The sequence below is a fragment of the Pelophylax lessonae genome, assembly GCF_965119305.1.
Source record: "Pelophylax lessonae genome assembly, chromosome: 1".
NCBI classification, from domain to species: Eukaryota; Metazoa; Chordata; class Amphibia; order Anura; family Ranidae; genus Pelophylax; species Pelophylax lessonae.
The window spans coordinates 851,635,794-851,654,197 of record NC_138768.1 but is presented as its reverse complement, the minus strand read 5'-3'; the positions used below and the strand labels follow the sequence as shown (position 1 = coordinate 851,654,197).

General features: G+C 45.5%; 1 protein-coding gene across 1 annotated transcript in view; it reads left to right on the top strand.

Annotated features, from left to right (window-relative positions):
- DYSF (dysferlin) overlaps nt 1-18,404 on the top strand; it is a 412,280-nt gene that overhangs the window by 29,932 nt on the left and 363,944 nt on the right. The window contains exons 2-3 of the mRNA XM_082264486.1: nt 539-594; nt 8,166-8,257. Of these exons, the coding sequence (XP_082120612.1) occupies nt 539-594; nt 8,166-8,257 (148 nt within the window). The remainder of the gene's footprint in view (nt 1-538; nt 595-8,165; nt 8,258-18,404) is intronic.

Sequence of the window (18,404 nt, the reverse complement as noted above, 5' to 3'; positions counted from 1 at the left end):
TTGGAGAATTCAGCAAGTTGGAGTTTTTGGCAGAACACCGGCTTGTATACAATTTTGGGGTTCAATTTTTAGGCATTTTGACAAGGCACCCCTGAAGAAACCTCAGGGCACCCCCAAGGTAAGTAACATCGTTGGAGAATTCAGCAAGTTGGAGTTTTCGGCAGAACACCGGCTTGTGGATAAAGCTGCCTTTTAGTTACACAAAGCCACAGGTTGTCATTGGACACCAGTACAAACTTCTTGAGGGCTCCTTAGCTGAGTAATGGAGAAAAATTCAGGGAGAAGAGAAACATTGGAATACTAGTCAGAACCAGTTTTCACAAGTGTATTTGCTATGGAAGAATAAACCTTGGGTGTCCTACGTGTGTGGATGTTACTGTGTTATGCAAAACGAATAGAATCATTTTTACATTTTAGAATGGGGGTCCATAGATTTTAAAGGATGCCTCAAGACTGTCTATAATTTTTAAAGGATGCCTTGACTGAAAAAAAGGTTTAAGAAACACTGCTCTAATGTATGCTGTCTGTCATTATCTAGGTGTTAAGAAGAAAACCAAAGTCATCAAAAATAATGTGAATCCCATCTGGAATGAGGTAAGTCCAGCGCTGGCTGCTATTCTGAGCCAAGTCCCATTTCCATATGATTTGTCTAAATACATTATCTGTTAATGGCTTCCCACCAACTAAATAAACACAAAAGCGCAAATCACTTCTTCATACTGTACATCCCATTTAAAGGCTCAGTCCATCTTTTGCAAAAACAAAAGAAAATTGGGACGTTAACCACTTCTGGACCGGAAGGATTTGCCCCCTTAATGACCAGGCCATATTTTGCGATTCGGCCCTGCATTACTTTAACGGACAATTGCGCGGTCATGCGATCCTGTACCCAAATAAAATTGACGTCCTTTTTTCTCACAAATAGAGCTTTTTTTTGGTAGTATTTGATCACCTATGCGATTTTTATTTTTTGCGCTATAAAGAAAAAAAGAGCGACAATTCTGAAAAAAGAAAATATATATTTTTTCCCATTCTATATCAATCCCAAAAAAAACCCAAAAATTAAAAATCAAAATTTAAAAAAAAACACATAAAAGTGGAAAGGCGAATGGTGTGAGCCTAGAGTAAAGCTGATCACTGTAATGTCACTACAATGTCCGCCTAAAAAGTGTCAAAAGGTGTCAGTTAGGTGTCCAATTTGTTCACCGCAATGTCGCAGTCCCGCTATAAATCGCTGATCGACGCCGTTACTAGTGGGAAAAAAAGGACATCAAATTTTTTTGGGGTACAGCGTCGCACAACCGCGCAATTGTCAGTTAAAGTAACGCAGTGCCGAATCACAAAATATGGCCTGGTCATTAAGGGGGCAAATCCTTCCGGTCCAGAAGTGGTTAAAATCGAATTTTTCATCATTTTAGGCTAATTTGTATTCTACATATTTTTGGTAAAAAAAAATCCCAATAAGCGTATTTTGATTGGTTTGCGCAAAAGTTATCGCATCTACTAACCACGGGAAAGATTTATGTCATTTTTATTGTTTTTTTTTTTTTTTTTACTAGTAATGGTGGTGATCTGCGATTTTGTTTGCGGGACTGCGACATTGCGGCGGAGAGATCGGAACCCCTAACTGATATTTTTGACACTTTTGGGGGGACCAGTGACATTACTACAGTAATCAGTGCTAAAAGTATGCACTGTTACTGTAATAATGACACTGGCAGGGAAGGGGTAAACAGTGTGGGTGATCAAGAGGTTAAATGAGTACCTAGAGGCATGTTTCTAACTGTGGGGGGGGGTGTGGCTTGTGAAATGACCATAGAGACATGTGTTCCTATATAGAAGGATCACAAGGGCTCTGTGATCATTCCAGAGAGAAGAACGGTCAGATGTGTTTACAACATCTGACCGTTCTTCTCTCTCAGCGGGCAACGATCAAAGGGGTCAGGCGGCAATGGGAGCCGCCTGCCCGCAGCATCAGCTTCCCCGCTGACAAGCGGGGGCGGGAGCGCGCCGCCGGCGGTGTGTGCTCGTCCCCTAGCTGCCTCCAAGCGACCGATATAGACCTACATCAGTTTACCTGGGAGAGCCATACTGCCGCAGTAGATATGCGGTAAGCGGTCGGCAACCTGTTAAAGGTAGCCATTCATAAACCCCTGGAGAAATAGACTCAAGTATATAAAAAAAATACATTTTATTGGAACATTGATAAAAAATTTGGATAAAATCAGTACAAAAAAGAAAAGAATAGGTACAAAATCTCCTCATAGTACATATAACGGCAGGCTCTCCCCTACATAAAAAGGGAGCGACCTATGGGGATACCCGTATAATGATCAATGGTCATGTGATTTGAAGTAGATGAGATAAATTCTCTGGATTCCATGGGTATCTCCAAAACTAGCAGGATCGCTACGCGTTTCGCTTGTAGCTTCTTCAGGGAATCCTGTCAGTAACACTATTTTACTCTCCAAGGCCTCTGCTTTCAGAAATGATTAAATGTTTTGGGGGGGTTTGACTAATCTTCAGGTCTAAAATGCAGGGGCGTAACTACAGGGGTTGCAATTGCAACCGGGCCCCATGCTCCAGGGGGCCTGTGCGGCTCCCCTGTACACCTGGATAGGAGGGGCGGCGGGGGCAGCATGTAGAGAAATCACTGTCCTCCTTTTTCCTCCTGTAGCTGCAGGAGGAAAATGGAGGAGATTGGTTCCTCTGTATGCTGCCCCCACCACTCCTCCTATCCAGTTCACTTGTGTTCTGCTGTTTCTGAGCCCCTGTGTGCTCCCCTGGTCCCCCCCCCCTCCCCAATGTGCTCCCTCCCCTCTCCTGCCGGCTGCTGCAGGGGATGTGTCACAAAAGAGAACCAGGAAGGGGTCGATTAATATGTAATTTACCAGCTCCTTCCTTTTCTGAATGGACAGAGTCATAGTCAGTGACATTGTAAAAAAATAGAATAAAATGATAAAAAATATAACAATTGAAATACCAAAAAATAAAAACCACTGACACCAGTGGGTGAACTTCCAGGATCGCAAAGGTCAAGCTTCCAACCGGGCCCTGGCATTCCACCACCGTGGGGAGGCCCCAAGATGGCAGGAAGGGGGCCCACTGCAGAACTTGTGAAAGGGTCCCACTGCGGGACTGTAATAAATGGCCCCGCAACGAGAGTAAAGGGCCCCAGGATCAGTAGCAAGAGCCCCAGGCTTGAAGGGAAGGACTCCGGGCAGGGGTCCGGGGGCCCTTCATGGTTTCTTGCACCGGGGGCCCTGAAGGTTCTAGTTACGCCTCTGCTAAAATGCAAAAATGGCTCTGGCAGCAAAAGGGTTAAATGAATGGCACTTTGCTAGCCGCGGTTCACATATTGGCCAGTTATTCTTTGTGTCTGAGATTGGTTAGTTAGAGGTGTCCAATGATGTCCAGGGATGTCTTCAGGGTTTGCATAGTCTTGGAGTACTTTCAGTTTCTCAGACCTCCGTACCTTCCTATTCCCAGCTAATGGTAATGATTAATTTATTAGAGCCGACATGGGAAGCTATAAAAGTCCTTGTACATATGGAAGAAACCTGACTTCTTGTAAAGAACGCTGGAGATCCATTACATTATACTCCCAAGGCTTTTAAAGAGCAGAATCATCCATGGTGGATATTAACCACTTCATCACTCCCATACTAAAACTCCAAACCCAATTCCAAAAAAGTTGGGACACTGTACAAATTGTGAATAAAAACAGAATGCAATGATGTGGAAATTTCAAATTTCAATATTTTAATCAGAATACAACATAGATTACATATCAAATGTTTAAACTGAGAAAATGTATAATTTTAAGGGAAAAAAAAGTTGATTTTAAATTTCATGGCATCAACACATCTCAAAAAAGTTGGGACAAGGCCATGTTTACCACTGTGTGGCCTCCCCTCTTCTTTTTATAACAGTCTGCAAATGTCTGGAGACTGAGGAGACAAGTTGCTGAAGTTTAGGAATAGGAATGTTGTCCCATTCTTGTCTAATACAGGCTTCTAGTTGCTCAACTGTCTTAGGTCTTCTTTGTTGCATCTTCCTCTTTATGATGCACCAAATGTTTTCTATGGGTGAAAGATCTGGACTGCAGGCTGGCCATTTCAGCACCTGGATCCTTCTTCTACGCAGCCATGATGTTGTAATAGATGCAGTATGTGGTCTGGTATTGTCATGTTGGAAAATGCAAGGTCTTCCCTGAAAGAGACAACTTCTGGATGGGAGCGTATGTTGTTCTAGAACTTGGATATACCTTTCAGCATTGATGGTGCCTTTCCAGATGTGTAAGCTGCCCATGCCACACACACTCATGCAACCCCCATACCATCAGAGATGCAGGCTTCTGAACTTGGGTTGTCCTTGTCCTCTTTAGTCCGGATGACATGACGTCCCAGTTTTCCAAAAAGAACTTCACATTTTGATTCGTCTGACCACAGAACAGTTTTCCACTTTCTTTGCCACAGTCCATTTTAAATGAGCCTTGGCCCAGAGAAAACGTCTGCGCTTCTGGATCATGTTTAGATATGGCTTCTTTTTTGGCCTATAGAGTTTTAGCCGGCAACGGCGAATGGCACGGTGGATTGTATTCACCGACAATGTTTACTGGAAGTATTCCTGAGCCCATGTTGTGATTTCCATTACAGTATCATTCCTGTATGTGATGCAGCGCCGTCTAAGGGCCGAAGATCACCGCCATCCAATATGGTTTTCCGGCCTTGACCCTTACGCACAGAGATTGTTCCAGATTCTCTAAATCTTTGGATGATATTATGCACTGTAGATGATGATAACTTCAAACTCTTTGCAATTTTTCTATGAGAAACTAGTTTCTGATATTGCTCCACTATTTTTCGCCGCAGCATTGGGGGAATTGGTGATCCTCTGCCCATCCTGACTTCTGAGGGACACTGCCACTCTGAGAGGCTCTTTTTATACCCAATCATGTTGCCAATTGACCTAATAAGTTGCAAATTGGTCCTCCAGCTGTTCCTTATATGTACATTTAACTTTTCCGGCCTCTTATTGCTACCCGTCCCAACTTTTTTGGAATGTGTAGCTCTCATGAAATCCAAAATGAGCCAATATTTGGCATGATATTTCAAAATGTCTCACTTTCAACATTTGATATGTTATCTATATTATATTGTGAATAAAATATAAGTTTATGAGATTTGTAACTTAGTCCATTCCTTTTTTACTCGCAATTTATTACAGATTCACAACTTTTTTGGAATTGGGTTTGTAGGTCATGAGAAAAATCCTATAGTGTATACATTGTTCTTTATGATTTTGGAGAATTTTATACAGCCCAGTACACCTCGGGGGTTCTCAAGTAATGGGTTCAGGTCCACAAGTATTTCTTTTGCATCTGAACTACTTTTCCTCCTCATACAAGTCAACGTAAACTCAAATACAACTTGAAACAACCCAAAAGCAGCCTAATAAATCTTACATGTAGCACCCTCCTAGGTAGGTGCTAGTGAGAAAGTAAAGTTTTAAAGCTCTGTCTGCTTACTAGAGGAGCTGTAGGTAAATCTATATGGTTTTCTGCCTATCAGAGAGCAGGATCTGTTAGTGAGGTCTGCTCACTGTGCTCAGGATGTAACTCATTCCATCTAGTGTTTCACAAAGGTCCAATAGGGAGGCATGTTGGACAGTGGGAGGAAACCTGATGAATGGGTGCATGGGCTTTTGATACAGTCCTAGTCCTGATGATTGGCAGAGGTAAAGTGCCTCTGTGCATGTTGGGATACTGTATAAAAGCCAGGAGCACATGTGCTCGAGGTCTTTTGGCTGGATAGCGGAGTCCCGGAGGGAGGGGCAGCTGCCTCCTCCTCTGTAGAGGTCCCATGCTGCCTCAGGGGGTTGTCCTGAGGGCCTGAAGAGTAGCAGTGAGGAACTGAACCCAGAGGTCCAGGGAAGCTGACTGAGAGGGGAGACACTGGAGGATCTGTCTCTGCAGTACAGTGAATACAGATCTGTGTCAAGGGGCCTGACCTGAGGGGGGCCACCCTTGCTCCTAGGATAGTCAGTGGATGGGTGTCAGTTGAAAGGGGATGCTAGTAAGAGTGTCCTGAAGATAAGTTGTCTTGTCAGAGAGTAAAGAGAGCAAGAGACTTAACCCCATCTACACTTGTGGCAGTGTGGATTAACAGCCTGGCTGTTCCTAATAGTTAATAAAGTCCTGAAGATAGAAGTCCTCAACCAATGTGAATAGTTCAGTTGGAGTATCCTACTATTCCCTTCTCCTATCCCAATCAAAAATAAACAACAAAAAACCAACACCCCTGGACTGTTTATTTGTGTGACGAGCCATCAGGAGCAAGGAGGGATCCAGGGACTTTATCTAAAGGTAACCGTGTGCTGGTAATCAGGGGAGCCCGTCAAGACACTATTTAGCAGGCCCTACACTAGACTAATGCGTTTCTTGGGAATTTTTACATTGTGCATTAGGGGTACTCGACTACTTCTACAGCATCACTTCCTCGCTGGCTGAAACATTGCAGAAACTAGCTTGCCGGAAAATAAGGCTCAGTTGATTTTGCCAGTGAAGAAGGGACTCCATTGGAGCAAGTGAGTGCCCCCTTCGTGTGACCGTCACAAGCGTGACATGGGCCTTATTCAATTCAAATGCTAAATCTTAAAGTACAAATAAAGACAATTTTTTTTTTTTTTTGAGTGAAGATGGATTAGAACCCCCCATTTAATCCTTTCTGTATCCCTTTTAGGGAGATTCTCCCTCTCTATTGGTCCTGTTTTCCATTATCATTGAGAGTGAAAGTAAAAGCAAATCCCAAATTTTGAGTTGTCCCCAGAAAAGTAAAAGAGGGGAGATCTTCCAATAGGGACACTAGTTCTGGTGACCTGGGGGGGGGCTCAAGGGATTCTTTACTTACAGGGATTTCCTCTCACTTCCTGTTTAGCTATGTGACAGGAAGTGATGGGAAATCTCCCCAATGGAACATAGATGGCAAAAAATAAACTGACAGGGATTATATCCCTCCATTACTCTATTCCAAATGAAAAAAAAAAGTTTTGCTTATAGTTCTTCTTTATAATTAGTAGCCACAGCAGCCAATTGTAATTCGCCCTGTACTGGTCTGACTTCAATAAATTCTTATTGTTTACTTGAGATTACTGCACCTAATAAGTGACACTCAAGAATAAAACTGCTTTGTTCAATGAGACCAATAAATGAAGTCAATACACATATACACATCAGACCTAAAGGAGGGACTGTTGGAGACAGCAGAAAGATGGCGGGGTTCTGGTCAGTAACCCACAGCAGCAAATTGCAATTTGCCTTCTACTGGTCTGACTTCAATAAATTCTTATTGGTTACTTGAGATTACTGTACCTTTTAACTGACACTCAAGAATAAAACTTTTTGTTCAATAAGACCAATAAATAAAGTCAATACACATATACACATCAGAACTAAAAAAGGGACCAAAAGCAAAGAAAACAAAAGAAGGGCGCACCGACCTAGCGCATTATCCTCAATAACAGGCTTTATTTGTGTAACATTAAAAAATGGCTACTCACAGACATAGATGAAAGTATATCATATCAAGCTGAATTGCTCAAATGTCCGGGTTAGTCCATGTAATCGTCCATAACCGATGAGATGACGGCTGACGCGTTTCGAGGCCTAGCCACTTCCTCAGAGCCAGGCCTCTGGTGGCTCTGAGGAAGAGGCTAGGCCTCGAAATGCGTCAGCCGTCATCTCATCGGTTATGGACGATTACATGGACTAACCCGGACATTTGAGCAATTCAGCTTGATATGATATACTTTCATCTATGTCTGTGAGTAGCCATTTTTTAATGTTACACAAATAAAGCCTGTTATTGAGGATAATGCGCTAGGTCGGTGCGCCCTTCTTTTGTTTTCTTTGCTTTTAGTACCGGTGGACTACCCCAGTCCGATATGGGCAGCAAGACCTTAGCCATCTGAGAAGCCAGGAGTGAGTCCCGTGAGGAGTGTGGTTAAGGGGCTTGGATACCAAGCGCAGGAGAAGGGTGGACACACCTTATTGTTTTTTGGAGCTAAAAAAGGGACCGTTGGAGACAGCAGAAAGATGGCGGGATTCGGGTCAGAGCTATGTTAGCTATGATTACATTTCTTCTATTATCTCTGGTTTTCTGCAGGGCTTCGAGTGGGACTTAAAAGGCGTTCCTTTGGATACAAATGCTGAGCTCCATGCTGTTGTCAAAGACCATGAGACGATGGGGAGAAACAGGTAAAGTGTATATTTATAAAGGGCATGATCTCATATATATATATATATATATATATATATATATATATATATACATATATACAGTATTTCACTCTGTTGACAACTATGCAAGACTCGGCATCGTTACCTTCAAGACGTGGCTCAGAGAGAGATCTGAGGGTCATAAGTGAGGAAACATGGGAGTGGTGTTTGCAGTCTACTCCCCCTATTTCTGTCTTGCAGTCACACAAATTGTCACATTTATTTTTACTACATAGAGCATATCGTACCACCATTCAACTGCACCATTGGGCCAGAAGGGATTCTTCTCTGTGCCCCAAATGTTGCATAGAGGAGGGCTCATTAATTCATTTAATTTGGCGTTGTCCCACGCTACATCGTTATTGAAGGGAAATAACAAACTAAATCTGCAGTTTACATGTAAGGCCTCCATTGGACCTTATAATATGTATCCTAGGTGTAATAGATGAGAAAGTATAAACCCCCTCCCCCCCCCCAACATTGCAAGTATCAGACTCTTGTATATAGCCCAGAAGCCGGTACTCAGATTCTGGCTCTCTTCTCATGTTCTCACCAAAAAGCAAAGGGTAGAGCAAGTTAATTGCATACTCGTAAAGGAGCAATTGACTTACCGGCACAGGAATGCCTCCAATAAGTTTCTTTATATTTGGCAGGCCTGGCTAAATACCCCAGGGCTAGCACCACCACAATTAATTATGCTTAGGCTACTACAGGTGTAAGCGATAAATATACTATGGGAACTTTTTGCCTTTAAAACGCAATAGCTATGGGTTCCCTCTCCCTTTGGTGAAAATGCCTGGTATACTTATCTTTTGTTTACTAGAGTACAAACAGCCCTGAGCGACGATGAGGTGGCAGTGATCAGACATGATTGATGGCCCGTTGGCCATTTGGGTTCCGTATTTTTGTTTTGAACTTTTCTTTCTCGCCTTGTTTTTTGGGTCTTTCTCTTTTTTCTTTTCTTTCTACTTTCTTCTGGGTTTAAATGTGTTATAAGATCCCATCGGGTAATTCAGTGCCACTTTATGATCCTAGATTATGTCAACAACAAGCTTTTAGTACCGTATATTATTGACAGCACTAAAGGGTATATATATGGATCTATATTGCATAAGCTGTGCTCTTCTACTCAAATTGTACTCCCTTCCAGTGCTGTATCTTGGCCTAGGCCAACAAGGCCCAGGCCTAGGGCGGCACTTTGCAGGGGGGGGCAGCAAAAAGCAGCCTCCTCCCGACACGAAAAGTGTCCCCGCCGGCTTGCGCTACACTTTTTGTATAGTGCCAGACTTATGTGGTGAATTGGGCCGGAGGGCAGGGTCCAGGAGGCAAATCAGTCTGGTACCCCCATAAAGCGGTCACACTGCTACCTACCAGTATGATAATACTGGCTGGTCAGGACATTCGGACAGACCGTAGGCCGCCGACCACACTTAATACAATTGGCCCGACGGCCACCAATGCTAATAGGTGTGGCACTGCAGCCAAATGCTCCGCCTACTCTCCTCTGCCCCCAGGCACTGATGGACACTCATATGCTGCACTGATGGGCGCTAATAGGCTGTACTGATGGGTACTAATATGCTGCTCTAATGAGGCGGCAATGGTGGGTACTGATAAACTGCATTGATGGGCACTAATGAGGCTGTACTGATAAGGCAGCACTGATATGCTGCACTGATGGGCACTGATGAGGCTGAACTTATAAGAACTGATGAGGCTGCACTGATAGACTGTGGTTGTGGTCTGTGGTTTACAGACGACAGGGCGGGTCATAAACATGAAGGGGTGTGGCCTTTACAGGAAGGGGTGTGTCATATTTAAATTAGGGGGTGCACAAGTTTAGTCAGGCCTAAGGGCAGCAAAAAACCTAAATACACCACTGCTCCCTTCACATATCATTTCTTATGTCAAAATCTTGAAGTTTATGCTGTATGTTTATTTGGCACAATAAAACCTTTTTCTGATCAAAAAAAATAAATGATTTATTAGGTTTTTTATGTAAATTTCTGGCCTGTGTACAAACAGGTATATTTTAGGGATCGACCGATTATCGGCAAAGCCGATATATCGGAGGCTGATCTGCACTTTCCCCGTTATATCGGAATCGCCCACCAAGGTGTCCGATATGCCGATATTTCGGGAAAGTGCATGTACCAGAGTGATGCCTGCAGCTAGAGGCATCACCCCGGTACTGGCGTCCATAGCCGACGGTCGGCTGTCTTGTAATGACAACCGATGCGGCTGAGAAGCCGCTCGGCTGTCGTTACAAGGAGCGGGAGGGGATGTCCCCCCCCCCTCCCGCCACCTTCCGCGGCTCGCCCGGGTCTCCCGTCCCACCGGGAGACCCGGGCAACCAGCCCGCACGGCCGGCGAAGACCCGATCAAAGCCGCATTAAGCTCTGATTGGGTCTCCATACAATAACCCGGAAGTGATGTCATGACATCACTTCCGGGTACTCGGCGCCAGATTCAAAAAATGACAGCATTTAAAACAGCCAAATTGGCGTTTTGAATGCTTTTAAGTGCAGAGGAGGGGTTTGGGGTCTTTTAGACCCCCAGATCCCTCCACAAGAGTACCTGTCAAAGAAAAAAAAAATATTTATTTTTTTCTAATTTATGAAAATATCGGCGCATATCGGCCGATACCGATATGCATTGACCAAAATATTGGTATTGGTATCGGCACCGAAAAACCGATATCGGTCGATCACTAGTATATTTTATACCTGACATTTAGGTATGGCAATTTTTACATAGTTACATAGGTCCAGCATGGATCAGGGTATATTCCATACCTGTGGGATCCTCTTGGAAAATGGAAATCACTGGAGTAGGCACTGCTACTCCAGTTATCTCCACCAGCTTCCGGGTCCCGCGCCAAGCGTCTGTCCTGCTGCATTGCGAAAACAGCCGCTCAGCACTGGCACCATTCAGAGAACACTTTGCATCGTCTCAATGAATGCAAAGCATTCTCTGATTGGATGTACAGTAATTGTGCAATATAGATGGTTTCAGTGAAATAATTGTATGAGCTATCAGATACATCACATGGAAGGTTCTGGCTAATAAATAAATGTTTTCATGGAAATCAAAGGATCAGTCCTGGCAGAAAATTCCTTCAAACTCCACCAAATTAGATTTTTTGTGTAGTAATTTTTGAGCATGATTGAATCTATGATTAATTGTTTACTGTTAACCACTTGCCGACCGCCGCATGACTATTTACTGCGGCAGTCAGCCCCTCACAGGCAAAGCGACGTAGGACTACGTCGCTAGCCTGTGAGGCTCTAGGGAGCGAGCGCGCGCCCCCGAAGGCACGCTCCAGCTCCCACTCGCTCACGGACCCCCCGCGCGTGTGCCCGGCGGACCCGATGTCCGCCGGTCACTCGCGATCGTCCATTACACCAGAAGAAAGGCAGGCGGCTAATGTAAACAAAGCCGCCTGTCATTCTCCCCTGTGTAAGAATGGTGATCAAACGGTTCTGCTATGTAGGACCGTTGATCTCTGTTCTTACACCTCAAGCCACATCCAATCACAGTTAAAATCACACCCCTAGGGACACACTTAACTCCTCCCTATCAAAAAAAAGTTAACCCCTTCACTGCCAGTGTAATTTTTACAGTAACAGTGCATATGTATAACACTGATTACTGTAGTAATGTCACTGGTAACCCCAAAAGTGTCAAAAATGTCAGTTCAAGGGTCCGATCTGTCCGCCGCAATGTCGCAGTCCCGCAAAAAAAATCGCAGATCGCCGCCATTGCTTGTTAAAAAAAAAAACAACAAAAATGACAAAAATCTTTCCCTTAGTTAGTAAACGCAATAACTTTTGCGCAAACCAATCAAAATACGCTTTATGCAATTTTTTTTTGCCAAACATATGTAGCATAAAACAAATTGGCCTAAAATGTTAAAAAATTTTGATTTTTACATTTTTTTTTGGGGAATTTCATATTAAAAAATTTGAAAAATATTGTTATTTTTGCAAAATTGAAGCTCTTTTTTTGATTATAGCGCGTGATCACAAAAATCGCACAGGTGATCAAATACCACCAAAAGAAAGCTCTGTTTGTGGGAAAAAAAGGACGTCAAATTTAGGTACAACGTCGCACGACCGCGCAATTGTCCGTTAAAGTCACGCAGTGCCGAATCGCAAAATAGGCCCTGGTCAGGAAGGGGGTAAAATCTTTCGGGGCTTAAGTGGTTACGTATTGGTATATTACCCCTACACTCCTCTGCTCTACCAAAGGGAACCTCTTGGGCCCAAGTGACAGGCGACTTCTCGCATGTAAAGCAGCTTTGCGCTTTGTGTTAGTCCTGCGTCAAGGTTTTGGCTGCTGCAACATGTGCCAGAAAGGGTCAATGCCTTGGTATATGTTCTGATGAAGACTCCAGTTTCACATTTTGCCTAGAGGGAAATTGGTTTAAAAACATCTACCACTTTCTGTTACGAGTCTCAAAAACAATGGAAAAAAACAATGGAAAAAAACAATGGAAAAGTCAATGTACCCCCAACATTATGTATGGGCCAGCCTAATAGTCTGCTGAGTAATGATCCTTCCATGAAAATGTCTTTCTTAGGAACCCGGCCAGCCAGTGTCTACTTCCTCTGTCCTATTTTTATCTCTGACTTGGATTTCCAACAGCATTCTGTGACATGCGGAATTCTTGTGGGCTTACCATCTCCTGTCCAAGCCGGGAGAGCTTATTAAACAGCACTCCAGGGCTACAGGGATTGCAATCAGTAAACTGCTGACTGCACCCAGAGCACATTGCAAAAATGCTGAAGTCACAATTTCTCATTGATTTACCTTTTATTTTAGTATTTTTTTTATAATCCATTGTTTCCAGATTTACCAATATTGTACTGATCCAATGATCTTGTACTGTGCATGCTTCCTCCCTCAGAGCTGAACAGGGAGGGGGAGTGTAGAGCCTGGGGATGGACGTTACCAGCAACTAGATGCAATCTAGCATGGGAGCCAGTCAGTAGTTCATTGGTGTACACTGATCAGCTGTATAGGGTGATAGTATGGTGTCTTGTCAGATAGTGGAGGAGGAAGCAGTGCTGGATCAGTAATCTGTATATAAGGTGACAGTGTGTGTCTTGTTAGATAGTGGAGGAGGAAGCAGTGCTGGATCAGTAATCTGTATATAAGGTGACAGTGTGTGTCTTGTCAGATAGTGGAGGAGGAAGCAGTGCTGGATCAGTAATCTGTATATAAGGTGACAGTGTGTGTCTTGTTAGATAGTGGAGGAGGAAGCAGTGCTGGATCAGTAATCTGTATATAAGGTGACAGTGTGTGTCTTGTCAGATAGCAGAGGAGGAAGCAGTGCTGGATCAGTAATCTGTATATAAGGAGACAGTGTGTGTCTTGTCAGATAGTGGAGGAGGAAGCAGTGCTGGATCAATAATCTGTATATAAGGTGACAGTGTGTGTCTTGTCAGATAGTGGAGGAGGAAGCAGTGCTGGATCAGTAATCTGTATATAAGGTGACAGTGTGTGTCTTGTCAGATAGTGGAGGAGGAAGCAGTGCTGGATCAGTAATCTGTATATAAGGTGACAGTGTGTGTCTTGTTAGATAGTAGAGGAGGAAGCAGTGCTGGATCAGTAATCTGTATATAAGGTGACAGTGTGTGTCTTGTCAGATGATGGAGGAGGAAGCAGTGCTGGATCAGTAATCTGTATATAAGGTGACAGTGTGTGTCTTGTCAGATAGCAGAGGAGGAAGCAGTGCTGGATCAGTAATCTGTATATAAGGAGACAGTGTGTGTCTTGTCAGATAGCGGAGGAGGAAGCAGTGCTGGATCAGTAATCTGTATATAAGGTGACAGTGTGTGTCTTGTCAGATGATGGAGGAGGAAGCAGTGCTGGATCAGTAATCTGTATATAAGGTGACAGTGTGTGTCTTGTCAGATAGTGGAGAAGGAAGCAGTGCTGGATCAGTAATCTGTATATAAGGAGACAGTGTGTGTCTTGTCAGATAGTGGAGGAGGAAGCAGTGCTGGATCAGTAATCTGTATATAAGGAGACAGTGTGTGTCTTGTCAGATAGTGGAGGAGGAAGCAGTGCTGGATCAGTAACCTGTATATAAGGTGACAGTGTGTGTCTTGTCAGATAGAGTAGAAGGAAGCAGTGCTGGATCAGTAATCTGTATATAAGGTGACAGTATGTGTCTTGTCAGATGATGGAGGGGGAAGCAGAGGAGGAAGCAGTGATGGATCAGTAAAGCTGGCCGCACGGGGTTACGTTTTTTTTGTTGAGCGGGTTGGATAAAGAAGAAACTGAACTGGTTCTGCCCTGCACACATTGGACGTAAAAGGGGGAATCCTCCCCATTGTGCTATTGTATTCTGAGAGCAGGAAGACTCCCCTGCTGTCAGGATACACAGGAGTCTATTGCCCGCAGCGCTGATCAAGCAGCTTTTATCCAACAAGGCGGATGAACAGATTCCGATCGGTAGATTGTTGTGTTCTGTTCAACTGCAGTGGCCACACTTGCTATGAGGAAGGCGTAAAGACGAAATGCGTCAGAATTTGTCATATTGTCACCGCTATCCATGTTAGAATAAAGAATTTTACTTGGAAGATGCTTTTCGTGTGCCGGCTTTATTCATATAACAGTGGTCACACATGGATCGAAATCTTCCAGTTCCTGCTGAACCAACTGAATTTCCATCCATGTGCGGCCAGCTGTGGAGTAATCTGCCATGTGCCGGCTTGGAGAAGCTGTTTGTAGAAATTGATGTTACCGGCTCGGTGCAATGCCAGTCCCCCCCTCCCCCGGTTATACGGTGACATTTTTCCTCTCCCGGTTTGTTATCTGGGAAGTTTTGTTCGTTCTGGACTGTCAGATCTCACAGCTGATTGAGCTCTTCCATTGTCTTGGTGTTTTTCTTATTGCCTTCTATTCCTAGCAGGAAGAAGATGGATATCACTCCTCGGCAGGGTTTAATATAAACTCTCAGCTTCCTGACTTCCCGTTAGCTTGGAATTCAGGGAATCCTTTCTGAGGAATACAGTAAATGTTTTCCTAATGGAAAGCTCCAGCTTTAACCCCATCTTCATGTGCCCCATCTTGTGCTGTCCCTACCCATGTAAGGGGGCCAGTGGCGTAGCATGGGTTGTCAGCACCCGGGGCAAGGCAAGTAATTTGCGCCCCCTAAGCAAAGGGATTTTAGCACTCGAGTCTCTTCCACTAGATTAGTTAAAGAAACCCTTAGGCTAGGTTTCCACTAGTGCGGCTACGAAGTCGTGCTACTTCTAGCACGACTTTGTAGCAAAAGTAAACCGCAGCTTCAGTTAGACTTGTCCCTCATATATAGAGGGAAGTCACGCTCAAAAGTAGTACACGATTTACTTTTGAGGTCGCGGCAACTGAAGCCGCGGCAGTGGAAACGGGCCCCATTGAAAACAATGGGTTTTGACTTGCTGTGCGACTTGACATGTGTCAAGTCGCACCGCAAGTCGCACTAGTGGAAACCGAGCCTAACCTCCTAAGCACATGTATTGTTTGTTATGAAAATACTGATGTAATTAAAGTAAAATGCATCTAAATACAAGATTGAATGACCAGCGTACCCCCTTTCAATGCAGAGAGACCAGCGTGCCCCCTTTCAATGCAGAATGACCAGCGTGCCCCCTTTCAATGCAGAATGACCAGCGTGCCCCCTTTCAATGCAGAGTGACCAGCGTGCCCCCTTTCAATGCAGAATGACCAGCGTGCCCCCTTTCAATGCAGAGTGACCAGCGTGCCCCCTTTCAATGCAGAATGACCAGCGTGCCTCCTTTCAATGCAGAATGACCAGCATGCCCCCTTCAATGCAGAATGACCAGCGTGCCCCCCTTCAATGCAGAGAGACCAGCGTGCCCCCTTTCAATGCAGAATGACCAGCGTGCCCCCTTTCAATGCAGAGTGACCAGCGTGCCCCCTTTCAATGCAGAGTGACCAGCGTGCCCCCCTTCAATGCAGAATGACCAGCGTGCCCCCCTTCAATGCAGAATGACCAGTGTGCCCCCTTTCAATGCAGAGTGACCAGCGTGCCCCCTTTCAATGCATAGTGACCAGCGTGCCCCCTTTCAATGCAGAGAGACCAGCGTGCCCCCTTTCAATGCAGAATGACCAGCGTGCCCCCTTCAATGCAGAGAGATCATTGTGCCCCCTTTCAATGCATAGTGACCAGCGTGCCGTGCCCCCCCTTCAATGCAGAGAGATCACGTGCCCCCTTTCAAAGCAGAGTGACCAGCGTGCCGTGCCCCCCTTCAATGCAGAGAGATCATCGTGCCCCCTTTCAATGCAGAATGACCAGAATGCCCCCTTTCAATGCAGAATGACCAGCGTGCCCCCCTCCAATGCAGAGTGACTAGCGTGCCCCCTTCAATGCAGAGAGATCATTGTGCCCCCTTTCAATGCAGAGTGGCCAGCGTGCCGTGCCCCCCTTCAATGCAGAGAGATCATCGTGCCCCCTTTCAATGCAGACAGACCAGCGTGCCCCCTTCAATGCAGAGAGATACTTACCTGCAGCGGTAGCTTCTCCTCAGTTCCCCGCATCTCCTCGAGTCCTCCTGCCTCCTCCTCGGCCAATGGCATGCGTTCGCCTTTTGGCCAATCAGGAAGCGGGTCTCGGACCCGCTTCCTGATTGGCCAGGAGGAGGATCCGTGTGACAATAGCGAATTATCATTCACTATTGTCACACAATGGGTGGGCTCGGGGGGCGCACTGCTCTGCGCCCTGGGTCCACCCTTTTTTGAAGCCTATTAGAGCCTCTGGCTTTAATCAGGTGATTAAAAAAATAACACTCTGTGACAGCGCCAGGCTGCTGACTCACTCGCTGCTAAACTGACTGAGCAGTGAGGAGAGGCGGCATAGGCAGGGTTTGGCTTGCAACGTCACCCCACCCTACACCAATGGACAGGTGAGGCACAGTCCAGCCCTGCCGGACACGCCATTTTCAGCCATAGGGCGGCCGCGCTGGACATCTCCCAGCCTAAAGATGGAGGCAGCCGCAGACAGTGTGTGAACTGTGTATGTCAGAGTCAGACAGACAGAGTGACACTGCGGATGCGCCCCCCCAGATGTTGCGCCCGGTGCGGCCGGCACCCCCTGCACCCCCCACGCTACGCCACTGAAGGGGGCACACATGAATGGAAGGGGGGGACTCTTCTTAGCACACATGGATGTAAGGGGGGACTGATCTGGGCACACAGGGATGTAAGGGGGGACTGATCTGGGCACACATGGATGTAAGGGGGGACTGATCTGGGCACACAGGGATGTAAAGGGGGACTGATCTGGGCACACAGGGATGTAAGGGGGGACTGATCTGGGCACACAGGGATGTAAGGGGGGACTGATCTAGGCACACAGGGATGTAGGGGGGACTCTTCTGGGCACACATAGATGTAAGGGGGAACTGATCTGGGCAAACAGGGATGTAAGGGGGGACTGATCTGGGCACACAGGGATGTATGGGGGGACTCTTTAGGAAACAAATGGATTTAAGGGGGGGGCTGAACTGGGCACACAGGGAAGTAGGGGGAGGACTCTTCTGGGCACATATGGATGTAAGGGGGGACTGATCTGGGCACATATGGATGTAAGGGGGGACTGATCTGAGCACACAGGGATGTATGTGGAACTCTTCTGGGCACACATGGATGTAAAGGGGGGACTAATTTGGGCACACATGGATGTAAGAGGGGACTGATCTGGGCACACAGGGATGTACAGGGGACTCTTCTGGGCACACATGGATAAGGGGGGGACTCTTCTGCGCACACATGGATATAAGGGGGGGACTCTTCTGGGCACACAGGGTTATAAGGGGGGGACTCTTCTGGGCACACATGGATATAAGGAGAGGCTCTTCTGGGTACATATGGATAAGGGGGACTCTGCTGGGCACAAATGGATATTAGGGGAGACACTCCTATGCACACATGAATGTAAGGGGGGACTCTGCTGGGCGATGCTGTATGTAAGTGGGACATTTTTTCTTTCATTTAAATTTTATTCATTAATTTATAAAACTGAATTGTTCGGTCCACATATATGTGTAAAATATCTGATGTGACCCTCATACTGAAGATTGGAGACCCCTGGGGTGGAGAGGTGTAATAGAAT